This window comes from Arvicola amphibius, chromosome 8 (genome assembly GCF_903992535.2).
Source record: "Arvicola amphibius chromosome 8, mArvAmp1.2, whole genome shotgun sequence".
NCBI classification, from domain to species: domain Eukaryota; kingdom Metazoa; phylum Chordata; class Mammalia; order Rodentia; family Cricetidae; genus Arvicola; species Arvicola amphibius.
The window spans coordinates 61,079,754-61,093,998 of NC_052054.1; the positions used below are offsets into that span (position 1 = coordinate 61,079,754).

At 35.2% G+C, this 14,245-nt stretch overlaps 1 protein-coding gene across 1 annotated transcript in view; it reads left to right on the plus strand.

Moving 5' to 3' along the window:
* Ascc3 (activating signal cointegrator 1 complex subunit 3) overlaps positions 1–14,245 on the plus strand; it is a 293,210-nt gene that overhangs the window by 43,793 nt on the left and 235,172 nt on the right. Inside the window, exon 5 of the mRNA XM_038339034.1 lies at positions 10,512–10,632. Within this exon, the coding sequence (XP_038194962.1) occupies positions 10,512–10,632 (121 nt within the window). The remainder of the gene's footprint in view (positions 1–10,511; positions 10,633–14,245) is intronic.

The window sequence follows — 14,245 nt, forward strand, 5'->3', positions numbered from 1 at the left end:
GTCAGTGCCAAGTTAGTTTGAATAGTGCAGATCTTGAATGAGGACTGCACCTTTTCTTGGAGTGGATGGATGTGCCAGGTGTTATGGAAAACATAATTTTGGGTTGTTGTTAAATCTGATAGCAGCTTATCCCAAAACTCTGCTAAGATTCTGTGGTAGTTACAAAAGCCTAATATTCAGAACAGAGTAGTTTTTGTTTGTTTGTCTTGTCAATCACTGGAACTTTAGTGTTTTTAAGATGTGATTGACTCTGTGCCATTATTCCATGTTCTTGCATTAGAAATTAGTTTCCTAGTACACTAGTGGTTTTCTAAAATTGTTTTTGTCTAAAAAATTTCTTACTAGAATTTGCCATGTGTGATCAACAGTTTGGATTAAGTAACTGAGTGACTAAGAATATGTAAGGAAAGCTCTGGCAGGGTTAAATAGAAGAAATTAGCTCATGTTAAAATTCCACAGAATTTAAGACTTGAGAGAATTTAAAGAATAGACCATACTGTATATAGAGTATTTCCTGTTATAGTTTGTGTGTGTGTGTATGTGTGTGCGTGCACGTGTGTGTTATATTTGAGATTATGATATAGATATGCATTGTGTTATCCCTTCCCTCTACCCACTCTCCTCTTTCTGTATAAAGTTCTTTAATACTTCCTTGACCTTTGAGGTATGGCTGTGTCTAGCAATAATACAAAATAATCATTTAAATGTTTTATAGAAATGTTATGAATATAGAGATTATGTAAGGAGGGAATGAGTAAAATGGGAAATTATATCAGTTGACACTCACTATATTCATATATTGAAATATCATGGTGACCCCCATTAACTTGTACAAAGAATAATATGAAAAATTCTCGTACAAAGAATTTTTCAACATTAAGCAATATTTAACTTACTCTCAGAATTTGAAGCAATAGTGGCCTATGAACACTTTTTTGTAGCATTATTGATATAATTTTTCATATATTTAAAGTATATTAATCATGAGTTCTCATATATGCACAGACACATGCAATTATAGCATTTTTTTCCTACTTTTAAGTCATCTAAAAAAAAATCTGAGACCTTTGTCTTTTTACATTTCACTTCCAACATCTTTAACTTTATTATTTAATTTGTCTCCTAGAGATTTCCCTATATTTCACATAAAAGGAATCATGCAGTACAATTGAGTGATTTCTTTTGCTTAACAGAAGAATGCAGTTTTCAAAGTTTCTGCTGTATGTTACTTCAGTGTTTTTATAACTATTCTATTTTGTGTATGTTTGTGTGTGCGCGTACGCACATGTATACCATCTTTTGTTTATACATTCATCATTTGATAAACTTTTGGGTGATCTTTACTTTCTGACTATGCAGGTTAACAGCATTTATGTACATATTTTCTTTGTATTTTATTTTACTTTTCTTGTATATATACAAAGTGTAATTGTAAAGTCCTAAAGTATTTTTAAGCCTTCTTTTCTAAGGAACCAGCAAATTGTTTCCACAGTGGCTGTACAACATGAAGATCTCAGATTTTCCACATACTTAACAATACTTGGAGTTTTCACTTTTTAGCCTTTCTATTTGGTGTCAAGTGGTAGGCCATTGTGATTTGATTTGTGTTTTCCTCAGGCTATGTCATACTAGGTGTCTTCATGCTTAGTAAATATTGGCATGTATTTCATAGAGAAACTTAAATGCTTCGTGTTTTTGTTTTACTACTCTGAATTATGCTTTCTTTATATGTTGTAAACAAAAGTATCTTGTCAATTGTGTATTTTGAAATATTGTTTTCATTATATTCCATGTCTTTTTACTATCTTGAATGTTTTCTTGGAAGCATGGACTTGCCTTATTTATTTTCAATGTAGTATTTAAGCATCCTTTCTCTGAAGATTTATTTATGTTTTCTTTTAAGAGTTTTATAGTTTTAGATTTGAAGGCATTTAGTCCATTGATTCATTTTGAGTTAGTTTTTGTTTGCAATTTGGGCTCCTTCCTGACCTTCCCCTTCTCTCTCCTTTCTGCTCTTCTCTTCCCTCTTTTTTCTGGTTATTCTGTTGTTGCTTATGGAAAGACTGTTTCTTTCTCTTGCCTTGACACTCTTTAGAAATCAATTCATGAAGGCATTTTATTGTCGTTGTTTTGTCTTCTTTGTTCTGTAATCTGAGTTCTGTTCGACATTATCTTTATCCTTATGCCTGTATGGCATACTTTTGGTTTTGATTACTTTATTGTGAGTCTAGAAATAGGGACCTAAACTGTCCTTATCACCTTCCTTCCATGATTGTTTTCACTATTCTGAGTTTCTTCCAAATTCATATGAATTTTAGTCTACTTGCTACTTTCTAAAAGGAAGCCATCAGGGATTTTAGGAGAGATTATATTGAACCTAAGGACTAATATTGGTTGTATTAAAAATCTTAATATTACATATTCTGGTTCATAGATGTTGATTTGTAAATTTATTTAGGATTTTAGGTTCTTTCAGTTGTATTTTTTAGTTTCATTGGGAAAGTCTTAGTTTTCTTTTTAAAGAAAATTTATTCCTAAGTAAATTTTGATGACATTGTAGAAGGAATTGCTTCCTCAATATCTTTTTCAGATTATTCAGCTTCAGTACAGGATACAGTTGAATTTTATATGTGATCTTACCTTGCGAAATTTTGAAGACAGTGTAGTTCCCACAGCATTTCTCTAGGCAAGATTGTGTCCTCCGTGAATAAAAGTTTTGTTTCTTCTCTTTCTATCTAGATGTCCTCTGTATCTTTTTCTTGCCTAAATGCCCTGGCTAGAACCTCCCCTACAGTGTTGAATAGAAGTGGTGAGTTGAGACTTTCTTGTCTTATTTCTGCTCTTCATGGCAAAGCTCTTATTTTACTGTTATGAAATGATACTATAGTTAGCTGTGAATTTTCTTAGGTTACCTTTATGAAGCTGTAGAACTCACTTCATTATAGTTGCTGGAGTATTTTTTATTTACAAAAGAATAAAATTGTCTTTTTCTCATGTTTAACTAATTACATAGTTTGTTTTAATTTCATTGATAAGGTATCATATTGGTTGTTTTTTTTTTCTGTTGAGTCAGCCTTGTATTGCTGGTATTGATTTCAGTCCATCATGATGTCTATCATCTGTTATCTGCCTATTGATTTAATCTAAGTTGAAACATTTGAACATGATATTGGGTTTATTTTGAAAGTATTTCATACTTTCTGTTCCCATATTTTTAAGTCATTGACCTATAGTTTTCTTGTTTAACATTTGGTTTTTGGTGTTACTAGTATTGGCTTTGAAAAATCAGCTTAGAAATGTTTTTGTGTTTGTATTTTGTGCATTTGATAAGAACTGGTGTTAATCTTGTAAAAAGATTTAGTAATGTAAGGGCGTGGTCAATCGGCAATTATGATTAACCAGACTAGCTTTAATATATAATATTTAGCTTTAATAAAGGAAATAAAAGGGAACTTACAAAAGCCAAGGTTCCAGCGAGGAGCACAGGAAAACAAAAAGAGGGCAAACAAAAGCACACGGGTCTTTTAAAGGTATTTGGGGCCCCGGAGGGGTCACGCCCCTCAGACAAAGGGATTGGTCAGCTCCCCCATCATAGTAGAAGTCATCAGTAGAATTATGTTCTCCATAACTGGAGAAACAAATATAGTAAATATGGTTTACTACCATAGAATTATGAACCTGGACTTTCTGTTGACTGGTTTGGTCACTCATCATCCTTTCCCTTGGTTCAAGTCTATACAGATGATCTGTAAGATTTTGAGTTAGTTTTTGGACATTATATCTTTGTTAATTTGGGGGTCATCTCTGTGTGCTGCTATTACCATTAATGAATAAAGAAACTGCTTTAGACCTAGAGCAAGGCAGAACTTAGGTAGGAAGGGAAAACTAAGCTTAATGCTGGGAGAAAGAAGGGCAGAGTCAGAGAGAAAAGCCATGGAGCCACCACCGGAGATAGATGTGGTGAAACTTTGCTGGTAGGTTATGACTTTGTGGTGCTGCACAGATTAATAGAAATGGGTTAAATTAATATGCAAGAGTTAGCCAGTAAGAAGCTTGAGCTAATAGGCCAATACAGTGTTTTAATCAATACAGTTTCTGTGTGATTATTTCAGGGCTAAGTGGCTGGGAACCAACAGTTGGTGCCCTCCTCCAACACTTTGTCATATAAAATATATTTCAGTCATTTTTCCCCTTTGTTAAATCTAGCTAAAGTTTTAAAGTGTCTTGGTTTTCTTGATTCTCTCTTTTGCTTGTCTGTGTTCTAGTTCATTTTTGTTTAGTGCTTATTATTTTCTTTTTCTGGTCTCTTAAGGTTGAAAATGAAATTCTTGACTTGGGTGCTTTTTAAAAGGGAATGTATGGCCATAAATTTCCTTTTAAGCCCTGTTTTAACTACATTAAATAAAATTTGCTCTACATTTACTCTTTGACTTTTTCAATCTTGTATACTTGATAATACCTACCTCCAGCTATCTTACTTGTATTTGCATCCTAAAGTGTACGTTTATATTTTCATAACTTTTTTGACCAATTGCCCTTTACTGTTTATCACACATTTGAAAATTCTTTAGATTTTGTCTTATTATTGATTTCTAGTTTTATTTAATTATGTTTACTGAACATAGTTTGGATTACTTCTCTTTGAAATACCTTGTGGCTTATGTTGGAACTTGTCATATGACCTGTCATGGGAAACATTTAATTCATATTTGAAAAGAAAGTATGTTCAGCTTTTGTCATATGATCTGTTAGATAGAACCCTGTTAGATTTAGTTGGTTTGTAGTGTTGACCAAATAGCTGTTTTCTTATTAATATTCTGCTTTGGCCCAGCACCATTGTGGAACATGTGGTACTATAATTAGACTACTGATGTTTATACTACCTGTTACTGTTCATACCACTGAACATAAGTAAGTATTATACCTTTAATATGTACTTGGAACGTCTCCTCCTCTTCTTTTTTAATATAACTGAGAAAGGGCTCATTGTAAAAGGACCACCCTAACTACTGACTTGGTGCAGATATATTTGCTAAGTAATGCTGATCACTTATGTGGTAGGTACTATTGCAAACATTTTAATCAATTAGTTGTAGAAGAAGTTCTGGGTGTTTGATTCCTTGCATGACATTGAATGTGCTGTCAGGAGCAATATACTGCATTTTGAGTATGGGTTGTGTCTCCATAAGTTCAAGTGGTAACGATTGTATCACCAGGGCAATGCTGGGTAAATACGTGTCTCACTGTCTGTCTCAGTGATCTGGATCATGGTGACAGTGTCCTGTCCTATGGAATCCTTTTGTAATGTACTACTTTTATTGAATGCCAAAATCATAGTGCTACTAGAATTGTGAGACAAAACAAGTTCTTTCCCTTCCTAAGTTAGTAGCCCTAGATTTTGTGCAAAGTAATATGATACTTGTGCTCGCAGGTGCTATTAGGACTGGAGTGTGTGGGGTCATTGTGTCCTCAGCTATACAGTGTGAAGTCCCTGTGGTCACCTGCATGGCTGTATACCTGAAATTTCAGTAAATATGTTTGTTGGAGGGGAGAGCAGAATATATGAATGGCCTTCCCTGATTTGTAGATGAAATCTAGGAAATTAGAAACAAGAAAAGCTGAGAAAAGCAACAGAGTTGTGATCAGGGATATCTCAAAAGCTATGGATAGTTTTAAAGTTAGTACACACAGGAAAAATCAGTGGCTTTGGAAAGAAAGGCATCAGTCCCTAGATTCATGTAAGATGTAATGATTAAGAAACTCTTTTCTCGTGAGAGGACATTAAGAAGTTGGAGCTTTCAATATTTTGTTCAAAAGCAAATTAATAGATGTTCTAAAAAACATATCTTATAAGAAGGCATTCTAATCTCGTCTTAGAAAGCTGGTTATGATCATAGAAACATTCTTCATGGTATTCATGAATAGCTTCCACTAAGGTTTGTACTTACTATTCTTAATACAAAGTAAGCATTTCACAAAATTATATATTTTGTGAAATATATATATTTCACAAATATAATATATTTAAAAATATATTAATATATATATTTCACAAAAAATATATTTTGGAAAGTGTTTTTCCATTTTCTTGGTACATTCCTAATAAAGCTAGACTAGTTTCTGTGTGAGCATATTTTTGTTTTTAGTGCCCACTGTTTCTTATATGTTTATGCAGTTGCTATTCCTTTATAAATCTCTAAAGAAATATTGGAATGCTTAGTAAGTTCTCAGTATTTTACAGGGTGCTTGTTAATAGTTGCTTATTGTAACATGACACAAACATGGATCCTGTGTTAATTTTTTAAAATTTATTTTACATTCTTACTGAAGTTTTCCCTTCCATCTCTCTTCCTACTCCCCCTACTTGCCTCTTCCTCCCCCATCCACTCTATTTCTATTCAGAAAAGGACAAGCCTACCATGGATATTTGTAGAAGAAGGACCCACTTGTTTGTCCTGGCTGCCTGGTTAGCTTAGCCCTGAAATAACCACACAGAAACTGTATTAATTAAATCACAGCTTGGTCCATTAGCTCTAGTTTCTTATTGGTTAATTCTTCCATCTTAATTTAACCCATTTCCATTAATCTGTGTATTGCCATGTGGGGGTGGCTTGCCAGGTAAAATTTCCAGAGTCTTTCTCAGGTGGATCTATGGTATCCCTCTGACTCTTTCCTTCTCCCAGCATTCAGTTGTCTTCCCCTACCTAAGTTCTACCCTATCAATAGGCCAAGGCAGTTTCTTTATTCATTAACCAATAAATGCAACACATGGACAGAAGGACCTGCTACATCAGATATTGACAATATCAAGTTGTAATAAGACTAAACACTTCCCCTTGTATTAAGACTGGAAAAGGCAATTCAGTGAGGAGTAGAATCCCAAAAGGCCGCAAAAGAGTCAGAGACAGTCACTACTCCCACGCTTAGGAGTCCCACAAGAATAAGCTACATAACTGTCACATTATGCAGAGGGCCGAGGTCAGTTCCATGCAGGCTCCCTGGCTGTCCTTTCAGTCAGTCTCTGTGAGCCCCTATGAGTCTAGGTTAGTTGTTTATCTGGGTTTTCTTATGATTTCCTTGACCCGTCTAGCTCCTACAATACTTCCTTCCCCTCTTCTGCACGATTCTCCAAGTCTGCCCAATGTTGGCGGTGGATCTATGTATCTCTTTCTACTAGTTGCTGGATGAAGCCTCTCTGATGACTATTGAGCTAGGCACCTATCTATGAGTATAGCAGAATATCATTAGACAACATTACATTGACATTTTTTCCCAGTCCTATTTTGTTTTATTGTACATCTCTGGGCCATCAGCTGCAGTGACAGGGGTGCACTCACTCTCCTGTCATGGGTCACAGATTGGGCCAGTCATTGGTTGGCTCCTCTCTGTTTTGATCTGCACTCCACTTTTTAAATTGGACTATTTTTTGATGTCAAGATTCTTGAGTTTTTTAATTTATTATGGAGATCCACCCTCTATCGCATGTGGGGATGGTGAAGATCTTTTCCCATTCTGGAGACTGCTGTGTCCTTTGCCCTACAAAGAAGTTTTTAGTTTCATGAGGTCCCACTTCTTAACTGTCAATCTTCATGATTATGCTATTGGTGGTTTAGTAAGGAAGCTGTATCCTGTGCCAATAATGTATTCATGGCTCTTGCCACTTTCTCTTCTATGAGGATTGGTGTATCAGGATTTATTTTGAGGTCTTTTATCCACTTGGACTTGAGTTTTATACAGGGTGATAGATATGGATCTATTTGCATTCTTCATGTTGACATTCAGTTAGATCAATACCATTTGTTGAAAGTGCTTTCTTTCTTCCATTGTATAATTTTGGCTTCTTTGTTGAGAATTAGATGTCCGTAGGTTTGTGGATTTACCTCTGACTCTTTGATTTGATTCCATTGATCCAAGTGTCTGTTTTTATGCCAGTAACGTGCTCTTTTTATTACTATAGCTCTGTATTAGAGCTTGAAATCTGGGATGGTGATACCTCTGAAAGTTCTTTTATTGTATAGGATGGTTTTTGATTTTTCCATATGAAGCTGAGTATTGTTCTTTCAAGCTCTGTAAAAAATTGTGTTGGTGTTTTAATGGGGGTTGCTTTGAATCCATAAATTGCTTTCGGAAAGATGGTACCATTTTACAATGTAATTCTTTCCAATTCATGAGCCTGGGAGACCTATCTGTCTTCTGATATCCTATGAAATTTCTGTTTTCAGAGATTTGAAGTTCATGCCATATAGGTTCTTCGCTTGCTTGGTTAGAATAATGCAAAATATTTTATATTATTTTAGCTATTTGAGGGATGTTAGTTCTCTGATTTTTTTTCTCAGCCCTTTTATTGTTTGTATATAGGAGGGCTACTTTTATTTTCAGTTAATCATATATTCAGTCACTTCACTAAAGGTGTTTATCTGCTGTAGGAGTTTCCTGGTTGAATATTTTTTTGGGGTTGCTTATGTATACTATCATTTCACCTGGTAATAACTTCTTCCTTTCCAATTTGTATTCCCTTTTAATCTCTTTTGGTTGCCTTATTGTTCTAGCTAGACAGCCTTGTCTTGTTCCTGAAGATCAGAAAAACAAAACAGCCAAGCCACTAGAGAGCTCTTACCTCTATGAAACCTGAAGACTGAAAGAGCTTGTTCCTGTCTCATCTTGGTTTATATTCCTCTCTTCTTTTGGTATTAAAGCTGTGCACCACCACCGCATAACCTCTATGTCTTACTAGTGTAGCTGCCGAGATTAAAGGTATATGCCGCCTCTGCCTGGCCTGTATGACTGACCAGTGTGGCTCTTTTGTGTTCTGATCTTCAGGCAAACTTTATTTATTAAAATATAAATTAAATACCATTCCTTAAAGTGGTGAAAAGGAGAGTTGGGACTGTTAGAGTTATATTGGGCTGGCAAGGGCAGGTTTGGGGGAAGTGTTAACTGCGTTCAGGATGCTAGCCTGATCTCTGAGAGAAGCAGATATGGGGCAAGGAATCAGAAGGCAGGAATCCTGTGTGATTGTTTGTTTGCTTATTGCAGCCCAATTGCTTCCTCCTCCTAATTCTCCGCATCTCATTAATTTTTCCTTGGTCATTTGTCTGTTTTCAGCTTTTCATATGTCAGTATTTCTTTCAGTTACTTAGAATTATTATGAGGATTTAGTTACATTTCTTATTCTTGCATGCTAACCATTTTCAGGATGTCCAGATAGCCCATAAAGTTTTAAAAGTCCTAGCAGCTGTCATTATCAACAACAAAAAACCCTGATTTATTTTCTGTCCAGGGGACCTTGCTATGTAATCCAGGCTCTCCTGAAATCAGTGATCACTTGTTAGTTCTCTGTGTTGGACATAACCCTACCTGACACTGCTAGTATCTCTGTTTGTGCATATCACAATAGTTTTCTGTAAAATACTCCAATTGTGTTCAGATTCAGAGAGTTATTGCTTCAAAGTTTGCTTTTCTATTATCTGTATAACCTTGGATATACCAGATGTAAATTTCTTAAGTTTAGGTTTTATAAAATCAAGTAATGTTAGTACTTGAATTTGAAGTGTTTGTTAGGCCAGATCTTGTAGATCTGCTAATCATAGTTTTGACATATAATAAATGTTTGTATACTATTGATACCTTTAGAATTGATAAGACAGGATCATTCTTCATAATTCATATTGATTTATTTTCCTTTTGCTTATATAACTTCGTTAAACAGCAAAAATACTTTATATTTAATAAATCATATTCAGCATGTTTTTGTCTTATGATTTTGTATATGGATTCTATAATAACAGAATTTGATTAATGTAACTTCCTCACATGGGAGCGTAGAGTGTAACATTTTGAAAAAGAAATAGTGTATGTATGTCATTTCAGCTCATACTTGAAGAAGGCCGAATCCTTTCTAGAAAAGGCATGCTATATATATATTGAACTAGTTGAAGGCTCTGAACCCTAACATTTGTTTTTCTTCCATGTCTGAAACCAACTTGATCTTTGACAATTTCTGCATAGGCAAGTAATATTTGCATGAGAACTTTTCTGAACTGTGTTTCAGAGTACAGATTTTTTCGATAAATACCTGTAAAATTTAGTAACCAATCATAATTGATTTAAATGTTCTAACCTATTTTTAATTCTAAAATGACAGCTGTTATAATAAACTTTTGGGTAGCTAGTAATATACAGTCTATGTAACAGAAAAATGTTGGAAAGTAAATTAAATTTTAGAATCTCATTGATTATACCAGAGAAAACTTAAGAATAATAATTTATTCTGTGATGAAGTTACATATTCAAATTATATTTTTTTAAAAACAGAATCATGATCTTTAAGTATATAATCATAAGTAGTCTTTATACAGGTTCTGGACATTCTTTGCCATTGTAGATAGAGAATTTTCTTTTGCAAGTTGATTTTTTTTTAAATATTGTGTATTGCATATGATTAGTTTGACCTCATCATTTTGTTGTAAGGGGTGTTAATGAGTAAGTTCATTTTTTATTTTCTTTTAAAGCTTTTTGAGTTGCTGGGACCTGAAGGACTCGATCTGATTGAGAAGCTCCTCCAGAACAGAATTACAATTGTAGATCGATTTCTTAATTCCTCAAATGATCATAAGTTTCAGGTTCTTCAAGGTAAGAGTTCGGTAGTAATTTTAGCTTGTATTTAAACCTGTGTATGCACTAGTTACTAACTGGACTTAGTGAATTATTTGAAAAACATGAAGTTTGGAATGGGGTATGTTGGAAGGCTATGGAGGAAGATGGAGGAGAGTAATGGGGCTAGATATGGTCATATTTTTATAGCTTTATGAAATTCAAAAATAATGTGTTTTAAAAAAGATTTGTTGGCTAATAAATCTTTGAGACATAGCAGACCATAAAACATACATAAGTGACACAAATAGGATATATTAGTGTTTGGGCATAGCATTGTTTTTGGGGGGGATGGCTGGCATCTTAAGCAATATGGAAGAATTTTTTAAAAGCATGAATACATATATTATTTACTGTGTGCCCAGTAGTATTATAGTTTGCTTCCAGTTTTATATTTTTTAAAAAAAAAAAAATAAATAAAAAAAAACAGGCTTCTGCCAAGTCTGAGGACCTGAGTTTGATCCCTTGGTCCCGTGTGGCTGAAGGAGAGAAACAAATCCCAAAATCTGTTGTCTGTCCTTCACACATGCAGCATGGAGCTCATGCACACATAAACACACACACACACACATACACTAAATAACATTTAAAAATAAAGATATTTAATCAAAAAAATTTCAAACCTGTTAAATTATAATACAGTAGATTATTGAAATACTTGACATGTACTTATATAGTTTTACCTCTCATTGACATTTTGTTCCATTATTCGTTACACACACAAACACACACACACACACACACAGGCACACACACACAGAGAGAAGAGAGGATGGTGGAAAGGGGAAGGAAGGGAAGGGAGAGAGAGAAAGGATAGAAAAGACAACAAGAACACTGTGTAAGCCTCTTCCTTAACAAGCTTCAGGAAATTGTGTACCTCGGGGCAATGCCCTGTAAGCTCTTATGAGTACAGGTAAGAACACTGACAGTCACTCTTACAACTGCTATGCTACTGTCACACTTAGAAGTGGAACACCATGTATTGTTTGTATTTAAACTTTGCTCAGATTAGGGACAGTTGGATGAGAAACGAAATAATAAAATAAAAGCTACCTGAGGTATCTTGCCCGTAGGACTGTGAGACTCAGGTTTCAAATAGCAAAGTAAAAATGAAATTTCTTGAAACTTTTAATCAACTTTTCCTTGCCAGCCTTATTAACTGGGATTTTTTAAAATCATAAGAGTATATGAAATTATATACTTTTAATGTCCATTCATGTTGCCTGCGCTATGCTTACTTTCTATTTATGTCATTTCATTTTTTTTTTTTCTGGTGATGGCACTAAAAAGGCCTGATGGAAACAGTCTTGATTTAAATTCAAAATTACTTATGAGGGCTGGGATTGCATTACAATTGTTAGAAACTTGGTACTCCCTGGGATCTTCTTCTCTGACATTCATAGGCTCCTCTCTTTCCTGCAGTAAGTACAAAATCATGCATCTTAGTGATCACCTATTCACCATTAGCATCTAAGAGTATTTGCATTGCATTTTTTTGCTGTTTGCTTAAGCAGTAGTATTGCAACAGCAGCAACAAAACCTCTTTACCGAAGTCTTTTTTTTTTTTTCCCAATTCTCACTGTGAGTTTCCAATGGCACAGGATTTAAGCTATGAAATCTCATGTCCATCATCAGGTTATCATAATGGCCTAAGACAGAGTTGAGAAAACTTATTCTAAGGATAGTTAGATTTGATTCTATACTTGGATTCTAATTCACCCACTGTGGTGGTTTGAATGTATTTGGCTCCCATAAGTTCAAAGGGAGTGGCACAATTAGGAGGTGTGGCTTTGTTGGGGGTGGGTTTCGCCTAACTGGAGAAAATGTGTCACTATGGGGGCATGTAATGGTGAGGCAAGCAGGCCCACTTGCTTTTCATCCCGCCCAGATCCCACACGGCTAGCATTACACGTGAAATAACAACACACGAATTGTATTCATTTAAACACTGTCTGGCCCATTAGCTCTAGCCTCTTACTGACTAACTCTCATATCTTGCTTAACCCATTTCTAATAATCTGTGTAGCACCACAAGGTGGTGGCTTACCGGGAAAGATTCAGCATGTCTGACCTGGTGGCTGGCTACATGGCGACTGTCCCAGAGAGGAGAGGCATGGCGATTGCATCACTGCTTTCTACCCAGCATCCTGTTCTGTTTACTCCGCCTACCTAATTTTCTGTCCTATCAAAGGGCCAAGGCAGTTTCTTTATTAACCAATGAAAGTAACACCTAGACACTCCTCCATCAGGGGAAGGCTTTGAGGTTTCTTAGACCCAGAAACCACCCCATGAGTCATTCGCTTTGCTATTGCCTCCGAGTCAAGATGTAGGAGTCTCAGCTCCTGCCTTACGTCTGTCTGCCTGTAGGCCATCAAGGTCCCAGCCCTGAAGATAATGGACTGAAGCTCTGAAACCGTAAGGGAGCCACCCCAATTAAATGTTTTCTTTATTAGAGGTGCCATGGTCATGGTGTCTTTTCACAGCAAGAAAAACCTAAAATACCCACAAAACATTCAGTTCCAGGCCAAACATATGAATGTGAAAACTGTGAACCTTCATTTTCACATCGATTTAAAACCCTAGATTAGATCAATTTAATTGGTATTGAAAATCGTGAACTACTTAATTTAAATCTCGAAATTTAAACAATTACAAGGATTACATCAAAACCAACATTTTGCAAATGCCCTTTTAAGGCTTTATAAGGGGTAATATTTTAAATAGTAATGGTTAATTGACACCCATAGCCAAGTAATAATCTAATTTAGAGGAGGATTTTTTATTGCTATATGAGAACTACATTATGCTTGTAGGTGTTTTATATAAACCAGATACCACAGGTTTTAAAAATTTATTACCTTTAATATTTCTTATAGAGAAATAGGTGGCTTGTATCCATAATAAAAATTCTACATAATTTCTGTCTCAGTCTAGTTCCATTTGAGAAAATTTATTTCTACTCTATTAGTAACTGGATGAAAATTTTGTTTTTTGCACTAAACTTAGTTCAGACTTTATAAAACACTCCAGAAGCTTTTATTATTGACTATTTTTATAAAATTTCCACTGTTCCTAATGTAGAATTTTGTTTTAAAATGAATATATTTGCAAGAATTCTGCAGTGTCTTAAGGGAAGTTAAGGAGGCATCTCCATAATTATAAGACCATAAAGGTAGTGTTCAGATTCTCCAAAGCAGAAATTTTTAAGACTTTTATTTTTTATTATATCAAATCTGTGGACAAAGATTCTAAAACAGAGGAGGAGTAGTCCAGTCACATCACCAGCTGCTCTGCCCATCCTGCTAGGGAATCAGCTCTCTGCCTCTGCACTATAACCTCATAACCTCCGTTCATCAAGTGCCAAGGGGTACTAAGATGTAGCTCTGCCAATTCCCTCATTGTCCCAGAGAGTGCACATGACCCTTACCCTCAGTTCTTATCTGATCATGTACCCAGAGAAGACCATGCCCAAAGGGGTAAGTCACCCCAATACCATTGGCCTATAGGACCGAATTCCCATAACAGTTCTCCATGCTGGTCCTGAATATACAATCTGCACTGATAAATTGTAGGCAGCTCTGTGTTGCACTGT